Genomic DNA, 19,833 nt, shown 5'->3' with positions numbered 1-19,833 from the left:
AAACCACACTTTGTGTGGCAAGCACTTTTCTAATGAAGTTATCTCCCAGCCCCAATATATTTTAACTCTTTCCACTGACTGGGTCCTCCACTAAAATAAAAGAAACATTTACTTAGAGAAAGCATGTCTCCTGTGATGAAGTATATTCTTAGCTATTTATGTTTCTTAAATGTCCTTGACCAAACTGAGAAAATCTCACCTGCTGGGGGTGTTTATCATGGATGGGTTATGAACTTTGTCAGATGATTTTGACCGAATAAGGTGATCTTACGTCTTTTCTCTTTTGTTAACCAAGTGAATTTCACTGACTAACTTTTGAAAGTTAACTCACTGTGTTGCTGGACTGGCCCTATTCCCTTATATTTTCCCTTTTTTGTATATCACTAAAGTACACTTCCAATAATTTTTTCACCCACATTCATAATAAGTAATACTTCCACTCTTTAGATTGGTACAGCCGTTCTTAGATACAGAAGGAAGAATCAGGGGATAAGATTTCTCCAGTATTTTTCACTTCTACCTTTAAAGTGTCATGTCAAAAAATACTACCTGAGATCCCCCTAGATGTTTCTTGCTTATAAAAAAAATAACAAAATATCTTCCACAAGCATAAAATATTCCCTGTCACTGAAAAGATTTAAATATCAAGTCTAAAAATGGGTTGTTGGAAGATTTCACGTCCTTCCCAAAATAGAAATTTTTTACTTAAAAACTGTAGCTAACACTGAAAAGAGCTCAAAGACCTTTAAGTAATATAACATATGGATTTTCTTAATTTATTTTCACACATAGTTTTTAATAATTCAATTATGAATGACAAAAGGTATCTGAATAGAAAGGAAGTACATCATTCTAACCTTCGAAATTAAGAGCATAAAAATCTGGAATATACAAATGTCAAAAAAGGATGGCTACATAGGACAAAATCTTGTTAAAGTCATTCATTTTTGCAATGCTTGAATCTGGTTGTAAGGAAATATTCTTATCCTGTACATCTTTCTTGAAATTAGCATCCCACCAAATAATCATTCACATTTGCACAGCATTCTGAAGCTGACAAAGTGTTGGCATATATAGAGGCTAAAAATGTTTAGGTAGTATATGCAAACTAACTTATTTACACCCAGTAAAATTCCATAAGCCATGATTTATAAAAGCTAAAGAGAACATCTTTGTTACTTTTCATTATAAGCTTCAGTTCTATTATCCTCAACATAAATAAAAATAACTTTCTACCATCATTACTGTCCCTAATAAAAGAAATCATATCCTCTTATATACAAACAAGAGTTATACAGCATAATTTTTAAAAACAGATTGTATTTGAGAGAAAGAGAACGGGCATGCCAGGGCCTCCAGTCACTGCAAACAAACTCCAGATGCATGTGCCACCTTGTGCATCTGGCTTATGTGGGTCCCAGGGAATCGAACCTGGGTCCTTTGGCTTTACAGGCAAACGACTTAACCGCTAAGTTCTCTCCAGCTCAAAGCATAGTTTCAAGAAGAATTTGCCATACCTATTTCAATTTGATTTATTAATGATCAGTTTCTGAAAAGCCTCAAAAATGAGCATTTCACAGTACTTCCTCCTATAGCAACACAAAAGCAAAGCAAAGCTACAACCCTGGATTTTGATCATAAACATTAACTAACTACTTCAGGAGGAAAAAAAAAAATGTTAATAGAAGAAAACTCTAGTTAAAGTTGCTGACAAAATACTCTGAAAAAGTCACTGGATAACTTAACAGATACTGGGGTCACATAGTATACGCTAAAATAAAATTGTTTGCTTTCTTAAAATGGCATGGATTTCTTGCAGATGTATATGGCAACCCTACATTTCCCTCATAAATTTTCCCTTGCATATAGCCACCAATTCAGAACCCTAAGTTCCAAAGCAGGAAGCAGACAACACATGAAACAAGTAGGGTCAAAATATTTTCCTCAGAAACATCAAGGCTTTTTTCCCTCTAGTCATGTTCAGGGACAGGTACTAATGACAAATCTCTTCATAAATTAAAAATTCCACTTGGGGCTGGAGAAATGGTTTAGCAGTTAAATGCTTGCCTGTGGAGCCTAAGGACCCCGGTTCAAGGCTCAATACCCTAGGAACCACGATAGACAGATGCACAAAGGGGTGTACACATCTGGAGTTTGTTTGCAGTAGCTGGAGGCCCTGGCGTGCCCATTCTCTCCATCTTCCTCTTTCTCTGTCACTCTCAAATAAATAAAATTAAAAAGTAAAAAAAAAACAAAATAAAAAAAAAAAAATCCAGAGAGAAAATGGTAGTGCCAGGGCCTTCAGTTGCTACAAAATAACTCTAAACACATGTGCCACCTTGTATATCTCTGGCTTTGTGTGGCTATTGGGGAATCAAATCCAGGTCACTAGGCTTTGTATTGTAGGCAAGCCATTTCTCCAGCTCCCAGATGTTATTTATAAGCACCTCTCTGGCTCACCTCCAAGTTCTGGACTAGCAGAAGAGAAGGGTTCTGATGGGACAGCAATGGCAACAACATGGAGGTCAAGTACTCAAATGCTAATGCTTTCCTCCTCCACGTTCTCTGGCTACAGGAGCTTCTCAGGCTGCTCTGCTGAGATTACTCTGGCCACCCCCCATCTCCCAACCAAGTTAGGCTTCTTGATCCTTTCAAAGCTACTTCTGCTATCTTCCTAGTTGGCTTAGTCCATTGCACTTTTGACCCATCCCACTCTGAAAAGGCAGGCTATTTCTCAGCATATTCTTACTCCACTGGCTTACTAGGGCAGCTCTGGCTGGTTTCACTTTTTAGGCTTTTTTTCTCAACAGAAGCCAAGAACCTTGTATCTCTCAAAATTTAGCAGACACATGCCAAGCTGAAGAGCTGTTCCTATGAACACCTTCAATTTGAAGGGGAAATGCCATAGCTGATACCCCTCTTCCAAGTAACTTCTCATAATAAGGTCCTTACTTCCCCTGCATTTATATTTTATATGGTTTATATGTGAGTGAAGAAGAGGGTTTTTTGTTTTGTTTTGTTGTTTTGTTTTTCAAGGTAGGTTCTCACTCCAGCCCAGACTGACCTGGAATTCATCCTGTAGTCTCACAGTGGCCTTGAACTCATGATGATCCTCCTACCTCTGCCTCCTGAGTGCTGGGATTAAAGGCGTGCACCACCACGCCTGGCTGTGAGTGAAGAGTTTTAAGTGTAGCAATGCTTTTCTTGAGGAAATCCTTTCTGCAAGTCCCACAGGAATGCTGTAGCACCGTATCATGAATATAGGTTACTTTTATGAATCACATTGTTGTTAGTCCTACTTCCAGGTAAGATATAAAAGCAGGACATCATCAATGTTCTTGTATTAACAAGAGAAAGAGAAGGAAAAACCTTGTTCAAAGATCACGGAGAACTACCAAAGTAACAAGCTCCAGATGAAGCAAAAGTTAAAAAGAAAACTTTGTATTTGGGGAGATGGCTCAGCAGATGACGTGCTTGCTTACAAAGCCTGCTGGAGTGGGTTAAATCCCCCAGGACCCACATAAAGCCAGATGCACAAAGCAGTGCATGCATCTGGAGTTCATTTGCAGCAGCAAGAGGCCCCTGGCATGCATCCATGCATACTTTCTCTCTCTTCTTGCAAATAAATAAAAATACTTTTTAAAGAGAAAACCTTCTAGTCCAGCTCACAACCACCATTTCCTCCTTTGTGCTCACTGCAGTGCCCAGATGCAGGTCAGGATTGGTCTGGGAAAGAAGCCTTTCTGAAGGGAAGACCACAGCAAAACTATCCAAAGCACAAGTCTCTCCCCTCAACATGCTTATGAGACTTTAAAACTGAGGCTAGAAAGTTAACTCAAGCCATTAAAGGACAGAAGTTCCAATGTTTGCAGGGTTTCATGACAGCCTGCCAGGTTTTCAATCAAAATCCCAGGAAGTCCTGTTTGCAGAAGAGGTATAAGCCAGCGCTAGACTGTTATCAAATCAAAATGCAACCCAGTCCCAACTTAGTTTGACACCTGATTAGATTAAAGCAATCAGCCTTTCTCACTGTCAGCCAACACAAACAGAGCATACTCATAAAGCCATCATTTATAATTCTTTTACACATAAATTCTATACACTATATGTGACATATTGCATACAACCAAACTTACATGACATGTGAACAGGCAGCAAAGCATGATTGTTAATCCAAAGAACATGCAATAATGTTAGAATTGGCAAATGGACTTCAAAGTAACTGTTATAAATACATAAAAAAAATAGGCAAAATGGGTTAGAGAGATGGCTTATTGGTTAAGGCACCTGCCTGCAAAGCCAAAGGACTCAGGTTCAATTCCCCAGGACCCACATAAGCCAAATGCACAAAGTAGAGCATGTCTGAAGTTCATTTATAGTGGCGGGAGGCCCTGGTGTGCCCATCCTCTCCCTCTTCCCCCCACCAAATAAATAAAAATAAAAATGTTTTAAATGGGCAAAATGAATGTGTGGAGGACTTCAATGAAGACCTAGAATCATATATTGTAAAATAATACTGGGGGGCAGGGGAGAGAGCTCAGTGGATTAAAGTGCTTCCACCTCCAGGTAAAAAGCCAGAAACTGTGGCAGGCTTCTGTAAAATCCCAGAATACTGAAGCCAAGATGGAAGGCAGAGAAGAAATTTCCATAACAATCAATGAGAGAGAGACTGCCTCAAAATGAGGTGGCAGACAAGGAACAACACAAGGCAAATCTTAACAAATACAAGAAAGATGAAATAATTCCTTGTACTCCGACTACACTGGGATTAACAAATCAATAGCAAGAAAGACTATACAACATACACAAACTCATAGGAGGAGTTTGGTAGTATTCCTTCCTTTTCTACATTAAGGAACTAAACAAATGATGAATGGATCATTGGAGAAATAAAAAAAATTCACAGAATCAAACGATAATAAAAACAATGTATTAAAACCTATGGGATATAATAAAGGCAGTCTTAAGTGAGAAATTTATAGCTTTAAGTACCTACATTAAGAAATTAGAGAGGTCACAAGTAAGTAACTTAATGTTACACCTTAAGGCCTTGGAAAAAGAACAAGGCAAACTAAAAATCAGTACATGGGAAGAAATAACAAAGATTAAAATGGAAATTAATGAAATAGAAACAACAACAAAAAATACAAAGAATCAATGAAACAGAGTTGGTTCTTTCAAAGCATAAACAAGACTGACAAACCCTTAGTATAAATGACCACCAGAAAGAGAGGAGACACAAATTAGTAAAGCGAGGAGGTAAAAGGGTACCATTACAAGAGATACCAAAGAAATTCAGAAAACCATAATAAGATCACCTTAAAAACATAAAATCCACTAAATATAAAGATCACAAAGAAACAGATGCATTTCTAATATATATGACCTATCAAAATTAAAGCAAGATGAGGCAAACAATTTAAACAGACCTATAACAAACAATGAGATCAAAGCAGTCATAAATCTCCAAACTAAAGTCCAGGCTCAGATGGATTCACTGGTGAATTCTACCAGACCTTTACAGAAAAGTACCAATGTTTCTCAAACTTTTCCATAAACAGAAGAGAAAGGAATATTACCAAGCTCTTTCTATGAATCCAGCATTACCCTGATACCAAAACCAGACAAAAACAAAACAAAAAAAGAAAGTTGCAGACTTTCATGAACATAGATGCAAACGTTTTCAACAAAATACTGACTGGCAAACAACACAGGAACATCAAAAAGATCATTCATTTACTCTGATCAGGTGGGCTTTATCTCATCAATAAATGTAATACACTATATAAATGGGTTGAGGGACAGAAATCACAAGATTATCTAAGCAGATGCAGAAAAGGCTTCTGAAAAAAAATCCAACATCCCTTCACAATAAAAGCCCTAAAAAAACTGGGACTAGAAAGTCAAAAAATACCTCATGTTCTCTCTCATGTGTGAATCTAACTAACAATGTGTAGATATGTATGTGAGTTGGAGCGAATGTCAGTAGTAGAGACCAGGAAGCTAGAAAGGGATGTTATGAGGGAGGGAGGAGAGGAAAGGGCATAGTAGGTATGTAAACACAGGGAAGGTCTAAATGGGGTCATGGGAGGGGACACAGGAGAGGAGTGGAAGGAGGAAAGTTAACAAAAGTTTAAGTTGTTATGAATAGCCACAAGGAAAACTACTTCTTTGCTAGCTAATAATATATATGTTAAAAAAGACAGTTTAGGAAGAAGCACCCTGTGGAAGTAGATAATGCTGTGTCCAGAAGTCATAGATTGTTAGAAAATTTTCAGTGCTGGAGATGGGACAAGTTGTTGGCCAATGAGGTCTCTGATGCCCCCAAAACATTACAGGCCATTGCCAAGGCTCTTGATTGCCCACCAGAACTAGCTGGTAAGACCCTATTGCTGAAGACTGCACATGCTTGGACTGCAGGTCACTAAGAAATCAAGCTGGAGATGAGCTAGAAGCTTCCTCCCAGTTGACTAGCTGACAGGACTCTAGAAAGAGCTGTGTAGCATGCCGCCTTTAGGGGGAAGAGAAGTTGTCAATGGACTTAATCAGCAGTAGACCTTGCAAGCCTTACAGTAGGATAGAAAGGTCAAATATGCCAACTGGTACAATGATTTTAGAAGAAACTAAGTGCTCTCTGATTGGACTGGAGACCTACTCCATGGGAGGGAATTCATTCCTGGTACTGAAAACCTATGATTGCTATTATAAAATTACTATTTTAAATCCCATAGTTAACTTGCTTTTAGTTTAAAAACCCCATCCCCACCAGGTTTTGATTTTGCCTTATTATAGTTAATATGTGCTCAAAACCATTTTTTCTTTATCTGAACCAACTGCCATTCCGATTTTAGGACGGAGTTTTCTCTTTCCTCATTCTTAAAAATGCCAAGACTGAAAGTCTTCATAAAACCACTACTTAGCACTCTCCAGCTCACTAGTTAAACTTGACTCTGTATGTGGCACTATAAAAAATGATAGGAAGCACAAAAGACAAATCTCTCCACATTCCAAATCTTCAGAGGCAGTAAGTAATTAGGTAAGGGCATGGGAGTGTCATAAAGCCAGAACTGTCTGCCCTAATTTTAATCCCACTCTAACATTACTGGGGCTGACAGCACAAAAGAAGAAACTTCCACATGTCAACAATACAAATATTTCACGAGTCCACACTTGTTTTGCAAAATCCAGCATGCTCATTAATTGTACTTAATTGTATTTTTAGGTGTGTAAAATCTTAAGGTACTTTATTAACACTTTACTTGCAATTTTAAGTAAATGAGCTCATATTAAGTCTATTTTGTATTACATTTTAAATATTTTTTTTAATCAGGCTCAGTTTATTTACAACATAACCTTTTCTACTCCCATCTCATGTACATTTTACTCTCCACGTAGACTAGAGATGACTGAATTTCAACTACAATTTACTTTATTTGGAATAGTTAATAGGTAAGAAATAACTAATAATCTGACATGACAAATTTTTTCTGCTACTAGAAAGTTATGAAATACATGGCAAGCTACAAGAAGCTACAGTTTTTTCGATTAACAATCAACATTATCATATCTATATTTTCTTTTGTTTTTGTTTTTTCCAGATAGGGTTTCACTCTAGTCCAGACTAAACTGAAATTCACTATGTATCCTCAGGGTGGCCTTGAACTCACTACAATCCTCCTGCCTCCTGAGTGCTGGGATTAAAGGCTGAAGTCTAAAGGCATGCAATACCATGCCAGGCTGCAAATCTACATTTTTAAAGGGCACACAATCAGATTAGCTTCTAAGCTTCAAGGAATTCTTGGTACAATAATCATTTTAACTAATTTAGCAAGAGTAGAGAAACATTTTAATAATGGAAACTCTATAAACTGTGAAAAGAAATCTCTAAGCGAGTCTATATACAGAATAAAACACAGGTAAAAGGAATATGACTGAGGTGACTTCCACAGGGTGGGTCGCCAGCTGCAGTTTACCTGCTGTACCCCCTCCCTGACAGAGCAGAGCTATCTGGGTCCACTGTGGTCCACATCACTGCAGTACAATGGAGCCTTGGGTGGTGAGTGCAGTGTGGTACCATGCTCCACTACCTGAACCACTGTTCTCGCTTGGTGAGCTGACCCAGGTCTCCTCACTGCAGACAGACACTATACTTAAAATTAGCCTGCCAGGCTGGGTGTGGTGGCATTCTGTAGTCTTAGCACCTGAAAGGCTGAAGGAGGAAGCTCTCAAATTTGGAGCCTGCATGGGCAGCATGAATGAATACAAGGCCAGACTAAACTACATTAAAACACTAAGGTTTGAGGGATGCAGCTCAGCAGTAGCATGCTTGCCTAACATATGCCAGCTCTATGCTCAATCCTTAGTAGGACCACAAAGAAAAAAGATAAACACATGTTAAAAAAAAATGCAGCTGCCTTCTGAATCTAAGACGCTTCCAATGATTCCATCACCAATCCTTCCCAAAACCCACCATCTCCATACCACAATGCTACCTCACTAATTCTTCTCTTCACCATCCAGACTCAACTCTGGCACCAAGATTTTCTAGAAGGGAGCTTCCTCTGGACAAAGTTCCTTGGGCATGCTTCTTTCCTAGTATCTACTATAGCCCAGGAAATTATTTAAGTTCATCTCCCTTATCAGAAAGAACCATCCAACAGCAGACGCTGGTACACTTTGGCATGCTTGCAGCATTTAAAAACTGTTTACTAAGTTGAAATGTTACCAACTATATAATGAGAAATGAACAAACGAAGCTTGACAAATCTTAGCCAATTCACCTGCAAGTCCTGTGAACGCCACTCCAAAACACCGGCTCCATCCATTCATCTTGAGAGCTAGTACAGCCATACCAGTCTAACCTCACTCATCTTGCTTTTAGACTACATTTACAACATCCCAACCAAGTTCCCCATCGTCATCTACCTTACTACTACTACGTGAGCACAGACATAAAATCCCTCACGTCTGTCTCTAGAGGCCTTAATGATCTAGGCAAAATGTTTTGTTTTTAAATCTTTGAAAAATGAAATTAAAAAAAAAAATACTATTTGAGGCCAGGCGTGGTGGTACACGCCTTTAATCCCAGCACTCGGGAGGCAGAGGTAGGAGGATCACCATGAGTTTGAGGCCACCCTGAGACTCCATAGTGAATTCTAGGTCAGCCTGAGCTAGTGTGAGACCCTACCTCGAAAAAAAAACCAAAAACAAAACAACAAAAATACTATTTGCTTCCTATTTTATTTATACTAACATTCAAATTCCCAACAGCTCCCTGTAATATTCCATCCAAGTCTTATACTCTTCCTCCTTTAAGTCCTCCAATATAAGAAGGTATTTACCATCTTCAGGCTTTACTCTGGCTGACCTTTTCCTCATTCTACAGACTCTTCCTCAGCAAACTCTGAAGCATCACATTCCCAAGCCACTGAGGCAGTATCTATCCTATCACTGAATTTTCTGTCTTCCTTGCACCTACTTCCATCACAATTTATAGTCATATGTTCACTTGTTTAGTAGGTGTAATTATCCCTTAAGAGGACAGAAAACTACTTTTTTCATCACTATATTTATTCCCATATGTCTACAAACAGTGACTTACATAAAGCAGGCACTTCATAAGCATTTGTAAAACAGAAAAATAAACCAAGAAAAGTGACTTACTTAAGATAATATGAAACATGTAAGGTAAAAGAAATGGATAGTCTGCCTAACAAAGCAAGAAATAATCTACTGTGGTGTTTCTGGGATCTATTATCTACAAGCTTACTGGAACAGTTTCCTACATGCTACATCTAACCCACATATATATGACATTGCAAACAATCATTTTTGAGATTTTTTGAGGCAAAAAGACTTACAAATAAGCCTGTAATATACACAAAGAATACTGAAACATTATTTTTAAAACATGTCACAACTCTTCTAACATCTATCTATAATTGATCTGTAAATTACCAAAATTATACTCAAACTTTCAATCTCCCTTTCAATAGAAGAGGCCAGTTTTGAGACAGTTTCTGACTACTACAACACATTTAAAAAGCTCTCTTAAATACTGTTCTTTTTTAAAAAAAATGTTTATTTTTATATATTTGAGGGCAACAGACAGAGAAAGAGGCAGAGAGAGAGAGAGAGAGGGAGGGAGGGAGGGAGGGAGGGAGGGAGGGAGGGAGGGAAAGAGAATGGGCGTGCCAGGGCTTCCAGCCACTGCAAATGAACTCCAGACGCATGCGCCCCCTTGTGCATCTGGCTAACGTGGGTCCTGGGGAATTGAGCCTCGAACCAGGGTCCTTAGGCTTCACAGGCAAAAGCACTTGACCGCTAAGCCATCTCTCCAGCCCTTTATGGGGTATAATGAGCAAAAACTACCTAACTCATGGGAAGTGGCAGCCTCTAAAATATTTAATAAAGTTCTGACCATGGAAGGAAAAACTGTCAGTTATTACTAGTAATAGAGAAATATGAATCTTAACTCTTGATCACAGAAATAAGAATAACATGCAAATTCAAGTAATGACAATAAAACTTAATATCCCAGGATTACAATTTGCTTGATTAAATTTCCCTGCTTGTGAAAATGTCTAAAGTAACAAGTCTTCACTAGCAAATTTAAATTCATGACAGGTTGAATAATTTTTAGCATCAATGTTTATAAATGACTCGAAGTACCATTATTCAAGTTCCCCTAAGTAATTTTCAACACCATATCAACAAACAGCAGTTCTAGCAAGCCACTTACCTTGGTATGGTAACACATTTAGTATTACAATTCTGAGTAGTGATGGCTTTCTCAAGCTCGTCTAATCGTCCTGTTTTCTTCAGCTTCTTCACCAAGCTCTTCACTGCTTTTTCACACCACTTTTCCTCCTGTCCATTCTGCTCTCCTCCACCTGCACCTCCAGACCCACCAGCCGATTTCTTCCATCCCAGCAATCTCTTCACCACTGGTGGCGTGAAAGGCAAGATGGACGACATGCTCTTACCAAAGGCAGCAACCCACACTGCAGAAGTAGTCTTGTGAATCTGTGCTGGAAAGACAATGAAAGGCCAATGACTAACTTTAAGGTAAAGTATGATTTCAAAATACTAGAGAATGAAAACTATGAAACAAGACAAATTCAAACTGTTACTTTCACCAGTTTCTTCTCTTTAAAAAAAAAAAAGAGAATGGATGTGCCAGGGCCTCCAGCCACTGCAAATAAACTCCAGACACATGTGCCATCTTGTGTATCTGGCTCTACATGAGTACTAGGGACTCAAACTCAGGTCCATGGGCTTTGCAGGCAAGTGCCTTAACCAGTGAGCCATCTCTCCAGCCCTTAAGTTCTCTTTTTTATCATGACAATGCTGTCTTGACTACTTTGAATTGTGTGTGGCAATCAACTGCAAAAATAGGATATTTAAAGGGCTCAAGTTTAGGCAAGTATAATTTTGCAAGAAAAAAAAATTCTTTAAATATATTTTAGTTATGGGGGGGAAGGGGATGGGACTATCAGAGCTTCTGCAGCTGCAAGCAAACTACAAACACATGTACTGCTTTTGTATCTGGCTTCACATGTGTATTGGGGAACTGAACCCGGGCTGGCAAGTTTTGCAAGCAAGTACCTTTAACAGCACTGAGCCATCTCTCCAGCCCAAGAAAAATCTGTATCAGTGCCTTGAACAATTTTATTGCTGCCATTGCTACTTTATTAACCTTTTATAAACTAACTCATAATATTAATTAAAATGTTTCACAAAAGCCAACTTTTTCTCATTTTTAAGACTTCAAATTATTCTTAAAAGACTTAGCAGCCGAACTGGGCATGGTGGTACATGTCTTTAATCCCAGCACTTGGGAGACAGAGGTAGGAGGACTGCTGTAAGTTCAAGGCCAGCCTCAGATGACAGAGTGAATTCCAGGTCAGTCTGGGCTACAGCAAGACCCTAGCACAAAACAACAACAACAAAAAACAAACAAACAACAACAACAAACTCCCAACAACAACAAAAGCTGGGCATGGTGGTACATGTCTTTAATCCCAGCACTTGGGAGACAGAGGTAGGAGGACTGCTGTAAGTTCAAGGCCAGCCTCAGATGACAGAGTGAATTCCAGGTCAGTCTGGGCTACAGCAAGACCCTAGCACAAAACAACAACAACAAAAAACAAACAAACAACAACAACAAACTCCCAACAACAACAAAAGCTGGGCATGGTGTCTCATTCCTATAATCCAGCACTCATGAGGCTCAGGTAAGATGACTTCAAGACAGCCAGGGCCAGAGTGAGACTGTTGCAAAGAAAAACCAAACACTTAAAAAGTAAGGACTGAGGATATAGTGCAATGATAGAATGCTTGCTTAGAATACACAAGGCCCTAGGTTCCACTGCCAACAGAAAAAAAAAAAAAAAAAAAAAAAGAATTACTGGTAATAATATTTAAGTCTGCTGCCCCAAAGTTTTAAATTTAATGAATAAAGTAAATAAACTTGTCAAGAAAAGGCTTCATTCACCTTCCCCTCCTTTTAAGAGGACTTTTCATTCTTATTCTTTTTTAATACACAATTTCATTTTTAATTATACAACAATATGCATAGCACACAAAATCACATATACTACTCTTCCCACATCCAAGTGCAATTTTTAAAAGCCAGAAATTAAGGTAGGCCTCTGTAATCCCAGATGCTGACCCTAACAGCAAGATGGGAGTCAGAGACAGAGAATTTCCTGGAGGCTCAAAACGGGTGCAGCGAAGAATAGCAGAATGAGAATCCTCAGCAAGAACCTGGGCCTCAAGTATAACAGGCAGGTGTAGTAGTTTGAATGGATGTCCTCTGCTAGATTCAGGAGTTTTATTCAAGCTTGTAACTTGGTGTCACTGTGGGTGAATCTGAGAGTCCAGCCTTAAAGTGTGAGGGTGGGTCTGCAATTCTAGCCTAAAGATATGCAGTGTGCTGGAGCTCTGCCTGGGGTTCCTGAAGTGTGCTTGTTTATGGTGCTGGTAGGTAGTATTTCTGTCTGCCTGCCAGGACCTGTGGAAGAGGGTCAGCTTCTTCCACATTCTTGAACTTCCCCTGGATCTGTAAGCTTCAACAAATTCCTTTCCTCCCATAACTGTGTCTGGTTGGGAGGTTCATCCCAGCAATGTGAAGCTTGCTACCACAACAGGTAAAGATCGACCTGAAAGTTGTCCTCAAACCTCCACACATGCACACACACATGAACATGCATACAAATAGATAAACTTACAGCAAATGCCAACATTAAGTCAATGTAACATGCTTACAATGGTAACCCTTGAAACATCAAAGTTATCTATTGATTTTCCAATGGAAAATCTGAGTTTACTTTCTTTAACATAGCTCTTACTTTCCTCTTCTCCACCATGATAATCATATTCCAACTGTAATTTGTGTGCGTGTGTTTGATGAGATTAGTCGTTACTACATTAAGCATATTTTCTCATGAGAGACTATGAGAGAGAGACAGAACCGGCAAGCCATGGACCGCCACCATGGGACTCAAACTCCAGACGCATGTGCCACCTTGCGAACTTGAAATGTCTGGCTTACATGGGATCTGGAGTCTTTAGGTTTTGCAGGCAAGCACCTTAACCACTAAGCCCTACATAAGCATATTTTTAGGTAGGGTCTCAGTCAAACCCAGAATGACTTGGAAGTCACTCTGTACCCCCAGGCTAGCCTTGAATTCACCACAATACCTCTACAAATCCCAAGTGCTCATATTATATAAAGGCATGAGCCACCATACCTGGGGAAGCATGGCTCTTTTCAAGACTGTATATACTTCCAGAATTGTCTTGTTTTTTCATTTGCTTAGTTTTCTATGACCCTACCTACCAGCCAAACATACTTTCCAGATATGTGTATCAAAAATCCACTGACTTGAGCTAGACAAATTGCTCAGTAGTTAAGGTATTTTTTATCTGCAAAGCCTGACAACCTGAGTTCAATTCCCCAGTACCCAGTAAAGCCAGATGCACAAGTTGGCACATGTGTCTGGAGTTTCTCTGTAGTGGCTGGAGGCCCTGGCATGCCCATTCTCTGTCTCTCTCTGCCTGTAAATTTATAGTATTTTTTATAAAACCTGCTGACTCACTTTTATTCACAGAGCCCTCATATCCTGAAGCCATGTATCATTCCACTTGAAAATGTTGCTAATACACTAACCTGTGGCATTACTGCTATCACAGCAACTCCCTTCCCTACTCTGTGGGTGGGTGTAGCTATATATTTACTGAAGCTGCGTTTTAATTTTGCATGTTTTATCTAGCTTTACATAGGTGGCTGTGGAATTGAATCTGGGCCAGCAATCTTTTCAAACAAATGTCTTTAATCACTGGGCCATCTTGACAATCCCTCAATAGATTTTTTAAAAGACTTATCTTTATTTACTTATTAGAGACAGAAAGAGAGAGAGAGAATGGGCACACCAGGGCCTCTAGCCACCACAAACAAACTCCAGAGGCATGTGCCACCACGTACATCTGGCTTACATGGGACCTTAAGAATCGAACCTGGGTCCTTAGGCTTCGCAGGCATGTGCCTTAAGGCTGCTCTCCAGGGCCCCTCAATCTATTTTTAATGGAGTATGCCATCCCTGAAAAGATGGACAAAAGTTAATTAAGACAAAGTCTTTAAGACTGTATTATAAATCATTTTTTTAAATTTTTTTGTTCATTATTTATTTATTTATTTGAGAGTGACAGAGAGAGAGAGATTGAGAACGGGCGCGCCAGGGCTTCCAGCCACTGCAAACAAACTCCAGACATGTGCGCCCCTTTGTGCATCTGGCTAACGTGGGTCCTGGGGAACCGAGCCTCGAACCGGGGTCCTTAGGCTTCACAGGCAAGCGCTTAACCGCTAAGCCATCTCTCCAGACCTATAAATCATTTTTGTTTGCTTGTTTTTCAAGGTAAGTTCTCACTCTAGCTCAGGCTGACCTGGAATTCACTATGTAGTCTCAGGGTGGCCTTCAACTCTGCAATCCTCTGACTCCCAAGTGCTGGGTGGGATTAAAAGGTGTGTGCCACTACACCTGGCTTATAAATCATTTTTATAGTGTTATTTACTTTTATAAAAAATAGCAATGCTTGTCCCACTTGCTAAGATGATTAAAATATGGCTCTACCTTAATTTTTCTTAAAACTAAAAAGGGGGCTGGAGGGATGGTTTAGCAGTTAAGCGCTTTCCTGTGAAGACTAAGAATCCCGGTTCAAGGCTTGATTCCCCAGGGACCCACATTAGCAAGATGCACAAGGGGGAACACACAGCTGGAGTTCCTTTGTGCTGGCTGGAGGACTTAGTACGCCCATTTTCTCTCTCTCTCTCTTGCTCTCAAATAAATAAATAAAAATAAACAAAAAATTTTAAAAAATCTAAAAAGATTTATCTTACATGTTGTCATTTAACTTCGGTATAATTTAGTACCAAAATATGAAAAGTAGATATCTTCTTAATCATTATCAAAACCTGGGATAATCTGTTATCCCCCATTTGACTGGATAATTAAAAAAAAAAAAATCTGGCTGGAGAGATGGCTCAGCAGCTAAGGTACATGCCTGAGAAGTCTAAGGTCTCAGGTTCAATTTTCCAGGTCCCATGTAAGTCAAATGCACACAGTGGCACGTGTCTGACATTTTTTTGCAGCAGCAGCTAGAAGCCCTGGCATGCCTATTCTCTCATTCTCCCTCTCTCTCTCTGACTGTAATAAATAAAAATAAAATTTTAAAGCAAAATAAAAAATCAAAATCAGGGCTGGAGAAATAGCTCACCAGTTAAGACACCTGTCTGCAAAGCCTAATGGCCCAGGTTCAACTCCCCAGTACCCACATTAAGGCAGATGCACAAAATGATGTATGCATCTAGAGTTTGTCTGCAGTGGCTAGAGGCCCTGGCACACACATTCTTATTCTTTGTCTCTGCTTTCAAATAAATAAAATAAAACAAAATAAAATAAAATAAAATAAAATAAAATAAAACTGTTTTTATTTATTTGAGTGTGTGCATGTGCGCGTCTATGCATGCAAGAGAGAATTGGCGCACCAGGGCCGCTAGCCACTGTAACCACAGAACTCCAGATGCACTCGCCATCTTGTGCGCATGTGCCACCTTTGTAGGTCTGATTTATGCAGGTCCTAGGGAGCCAGACATGGGTCCTCAGGCTTGTAAGGCAAGCCCCACTAAGCCATCACCCCAGCAGCCCCCATTTTTAAAAAACTCATTTTATGGTTGATTTGAGTCCAGGTCCAAAACAAAATCTACACAGTTCAATCCATTTTGCCTCTCACGTCTTTTTAACCTGCAGTAGTCTCTCCTCCCCACTTTCTCTCCTTCATAGAACTGATTTAGGAAACTCCAGCTATTCCCTAAGTAGTCTTATTTTCTGTAACGGTTTCCCTTGTGGTATTACTAATTTACTCTATCTTACATAATGTGGTTAGCTGCCTACTTTAGATTCTACAACACCACACGTCCACAGGCCTCCACACAGGTTTGGGGCCTGCTTCTACAGCGCTGACTAGCCAGCTAGTGATTATCCACATGGGTTTATGCCCTTGGAACTTCTTCCCTCATCCCTCCATGCAATGAGTACCCATCAATGACCACTGCCTGAATCTATTAAATTTAAATTTACTTTTACTGAATCTACTATTATTTTTTTTAACTTTTTAATGTTTATTTATTCATTTGAGAGCAACAGACAGAGAGAGAGAGAGAGAGAGAGAGAGAGAGGGGGAGGGAGGGAGGAAGGGAGGGAGAGAATGGTCCCTCCAGGGCTTCCAGCCACTGCAAGTGAACTCCAGATACATGTGCCACCTTGTGCATCTGGCTTACATGGATCCTGGGGAATCGAGCCTTGAACTGAGGTCCTTAGGCTTCACAGGCAAGTGCTTAACTACTAAGCCATCTCTCCAACCCTGAATCTATTATTTTTATTAGGGTTGCTTTCAATTCAATTCCATCCACTATAGTTAATGTCTCTTAACCACAATTCCTTAAGTTAAAAAAAAAATCCTCATCAACTAAAGCTATGTGTTTATCCTAAACTTTTTATTTCAAGCTAACTTAGGCTAAATGCTCAAGTCTTTCATGTTAATTTCAGGGATCTTAATTTATGTTTGTATTAATTTCCTGAAGCCTCTGTGTGAGTTTTCACAAACCTAATAGCTCAAACAACCCATTTCTTCTTCTTTTTAAAAAATTTTTATTTATTTATTTGAGAGCGGGGAAAGAGGCAGAGTGTCAGAAAGAGAGAATGGGCGCACCTAGGCTTCCAGCCACTGCAAACTAACTCCAGACACATGCGCCACCTTAAGTATCTGGCTTACTTGGGTACTGGGGAATCAAACCAAGGTCCTTTGACTTTGCAGGCAAGCACCTTAACAGCTAAGCTATCTCTCCAGCCCCCATTTATTCTTTCATGACTCAACTCTACATTTGACAGTCACATTCTGTCTGAAAGCTCTGGCAGATGGTTCCTTGCCTCTTCTAGGTTTTACTGATTGCCCAGAATCCCTTGGATTCCCTTGGTTTGTGGTTCTGTCACTCCAATCTCTCTCTCCATCTCCCTTCTCTTGTGTGTGTTCTTTAAAAGGACACTTGGTATTGGATTTAGAGCCCAAGATAATCCAAGACAATCTCATAGAGATCCTTAGGTACATTGGTAAAGATCAATAAACTCAGTTACAGGTTCCAGGATTGAGACATGGACTTAATCTTTAGGGAATGCACCATATAGCACACTATCAACTCTGGATGTTTCCTTTTCTAGAACACTGAAAAACTGGGTTTTGAATACAGAATCACTTATCTTATACACGAGACAGTTTGAAATAGCACTAATAAAACTAAGATAGGCTGGGCACAGGGGTGCATGCCTTTAATCCCAGCACTCAGGAGGCCAAGAAGAAAAGATGGTCATGGGTTTGAAGCCAGCCTAGGCTACATTAAGACTACCTTGAAAACAAAACAACAAAAAACTAAGATTACTAAATAATTGAAGATTTCTTTACAACCTATTTTTTAAATTTTTTTGTTCATTTTTATTTATTTATTTGAGAGTGACAGAGAGAGAGAGAGAGAGGCAAAGAGAGAGAGAGAATGGGCGCGCCAGGGCTTCCAGCCACTGCAAACAAACTCCAGACGCGTGCACCCCCTTGTGCATCTTGCTTATGTGGGTTCTGGGGAATAGAGCCTTAAACCGGGGTCCTCAGGCTTCACAGGCAAGCGCTTAACCACTAAGCCATCTCTCCAGCCCTTTACAACCTATTTTCCACTAAGGCACCAAGTCAGTCCACTTTTCAACAAAACATAAAATCCTATGGTTCCACTACTATGTCATACCATCCTTAATGGCTAAGCAGAATCTTAAACTTGTGGAAAACAGTACTTTCAGGGCATTAAAAACATAAAGAGGGGCTAGAGAGATGGCTTAGAAGTTGAGCACTTGCCTATGAAGCCTATGGATCTTGGTTGTAAGCTCAATTCCTCAGTACCCTCATAAGCCACATGCACAAGGTTGTGCATGCTATCTGAAGTTTGTTTACAGTGGCTGGAGGCCCTGGTGTGCCCATTCTCTCTATCTGCCTCTTTCTCTCTCACTCTCTCTCAAATAAATAAAAAGAAAAAAACCATAAAGAGCGCCAATCATAAATTTATAGAAAATTATCAAAATTAAAAACTTATCAAGGGCTGGAGAGATACCTCAGTGGTTAAGGTACTTGCCTATGAAGCTTAAGGAACCCAGGTTGGATTCCCCAGTACATATGTAAGCCAGATGCACATGGTGGCGCATGAATCTGGAGTTTGTTTGCGGTGGCTAGAGGCCTTGGCATGCCCATTCTCTACCTGTCCCCCAATAAATAAGTACAATAAATAAATAAAATATTTTTTAAAAAAAACTATCAAAAGCTAACAATAAAGCTGGGCATAGTGACTCATGCCTTTACTGAGACAGGGTCACTGAGCTTGAAAATGAGACCATACTCTAGAAAAAAGGGTATCACTGGGATTTTTACAACACATACATACATCTATCAAAGGGCTACAACCCAGCATGTGCAAAACTACAAACCAAAAAAGATATTTTTTGTAAAACAGAAAAATAAAATATTACCGATAATAAAGGAAGACATTAGGAGATGCTCACAATGCAGTACTCTTTCTTATCACCTAGAATAAAGTTCTCCCATACTACTAAATGATGATGAGGACATCAACTATGTTAGTATCCTACTGTAGCTATAACAAATTATCACAAACTCATTGCCTTAAAACTGGGCAGATGGAACTAAAATCAGTTCCCATGAAGTAAAGCAAGGCACGGCCAGCTTCTAGAAAGGCCAAGGAGAACAAACATTTCCTTGCCCTTTTCAGCTTCTAGAGGATGCCAGCACTGTGCACCTTGACTTGTGTTTCCTTCCTTCATCTTCTGAGGACACCTCTCCAAGCTCGGCTTTGATGTCATACTACCATCTCTCCGTAATCACCTCTTCTCCCACCAGGGTAGTAAGAATCACTTCTCCATCTCAAGACCTTTTGCTCTATTACATCTGTTAGGTTCCTTTACCATGTGAAACAGTTCTCTCAGGTTCTAGGACTAGGACCTGGACATTTGCTGTGTAGAACCATTAGACACACCCTACACTGATGCTACAAATGTGAAATGCCTTTAGAAAACTGACAAGTTCCCCAAAAGTTAGGCATATATCGCCTAGAAACAACAGTTTCGGGCTGGAGGGATGGCTTGGGGGTTAAGGCATTTGCCTGCAAAGCAAAAGGCCCCACATTCAATTCCCCAGGACCTATGTTAGCCAGAAGCACAAGGG

At 39.7% G+C, this 19,833-nt stretch overlaps 1 protein-coding gene across 5 annotated transcripts in view; it reads right to left on the bottom strand.

Annotated features, from left to right (window-relative positions):
• Positions 1 to 19,833, bottom strand: part of Smad2 (SMAD family member 2) — a 77,430-nt gene that overhangs the window by 31,237 nt on the left and 26,360 nt on the right. For 3 of the 5 annotated variants that reach the window (XM_045143321.1, XM_045143320.1, XM_045143324.1), the window contains exon 2: positions 10,742 to 11,030. In XM_045143321.1, the coding sequence (XP_044999256.1) occupies positions 10,742 to 10,977 (236 nt within the window). In that variant the 5' untranslated portion in view covers positions 10,978 to 11,030. The remainder of the gene's footprint in view (positions 1 to 10,741; positions 11,031 to 19,833) is intronic. The other 2 variants (XM_045143322.1, XM_045143323.1) reach the window with 1 other exon arrangement.

This window comes from Jaculus jaculus, chromosome 2, assembly GCF_020740685.1.
Source record: "Jaculus jaculus isolate mJacJac1 chromosome 2, mJacJac1.mat.Y.cur, whole genome shotgun sequence".
In the NCBI taxonomy this organism is placed as follows: Eukaryota; Metazoa; Chordata; class Mammalia; order Rodentia; family Dipodidae; genus Jaculus; species Jaculus jaculus.
Note: the sequence above shows the minus strand (reverse complement) of the source record. Positions and strands in the feature narration are given on the sequence as shown.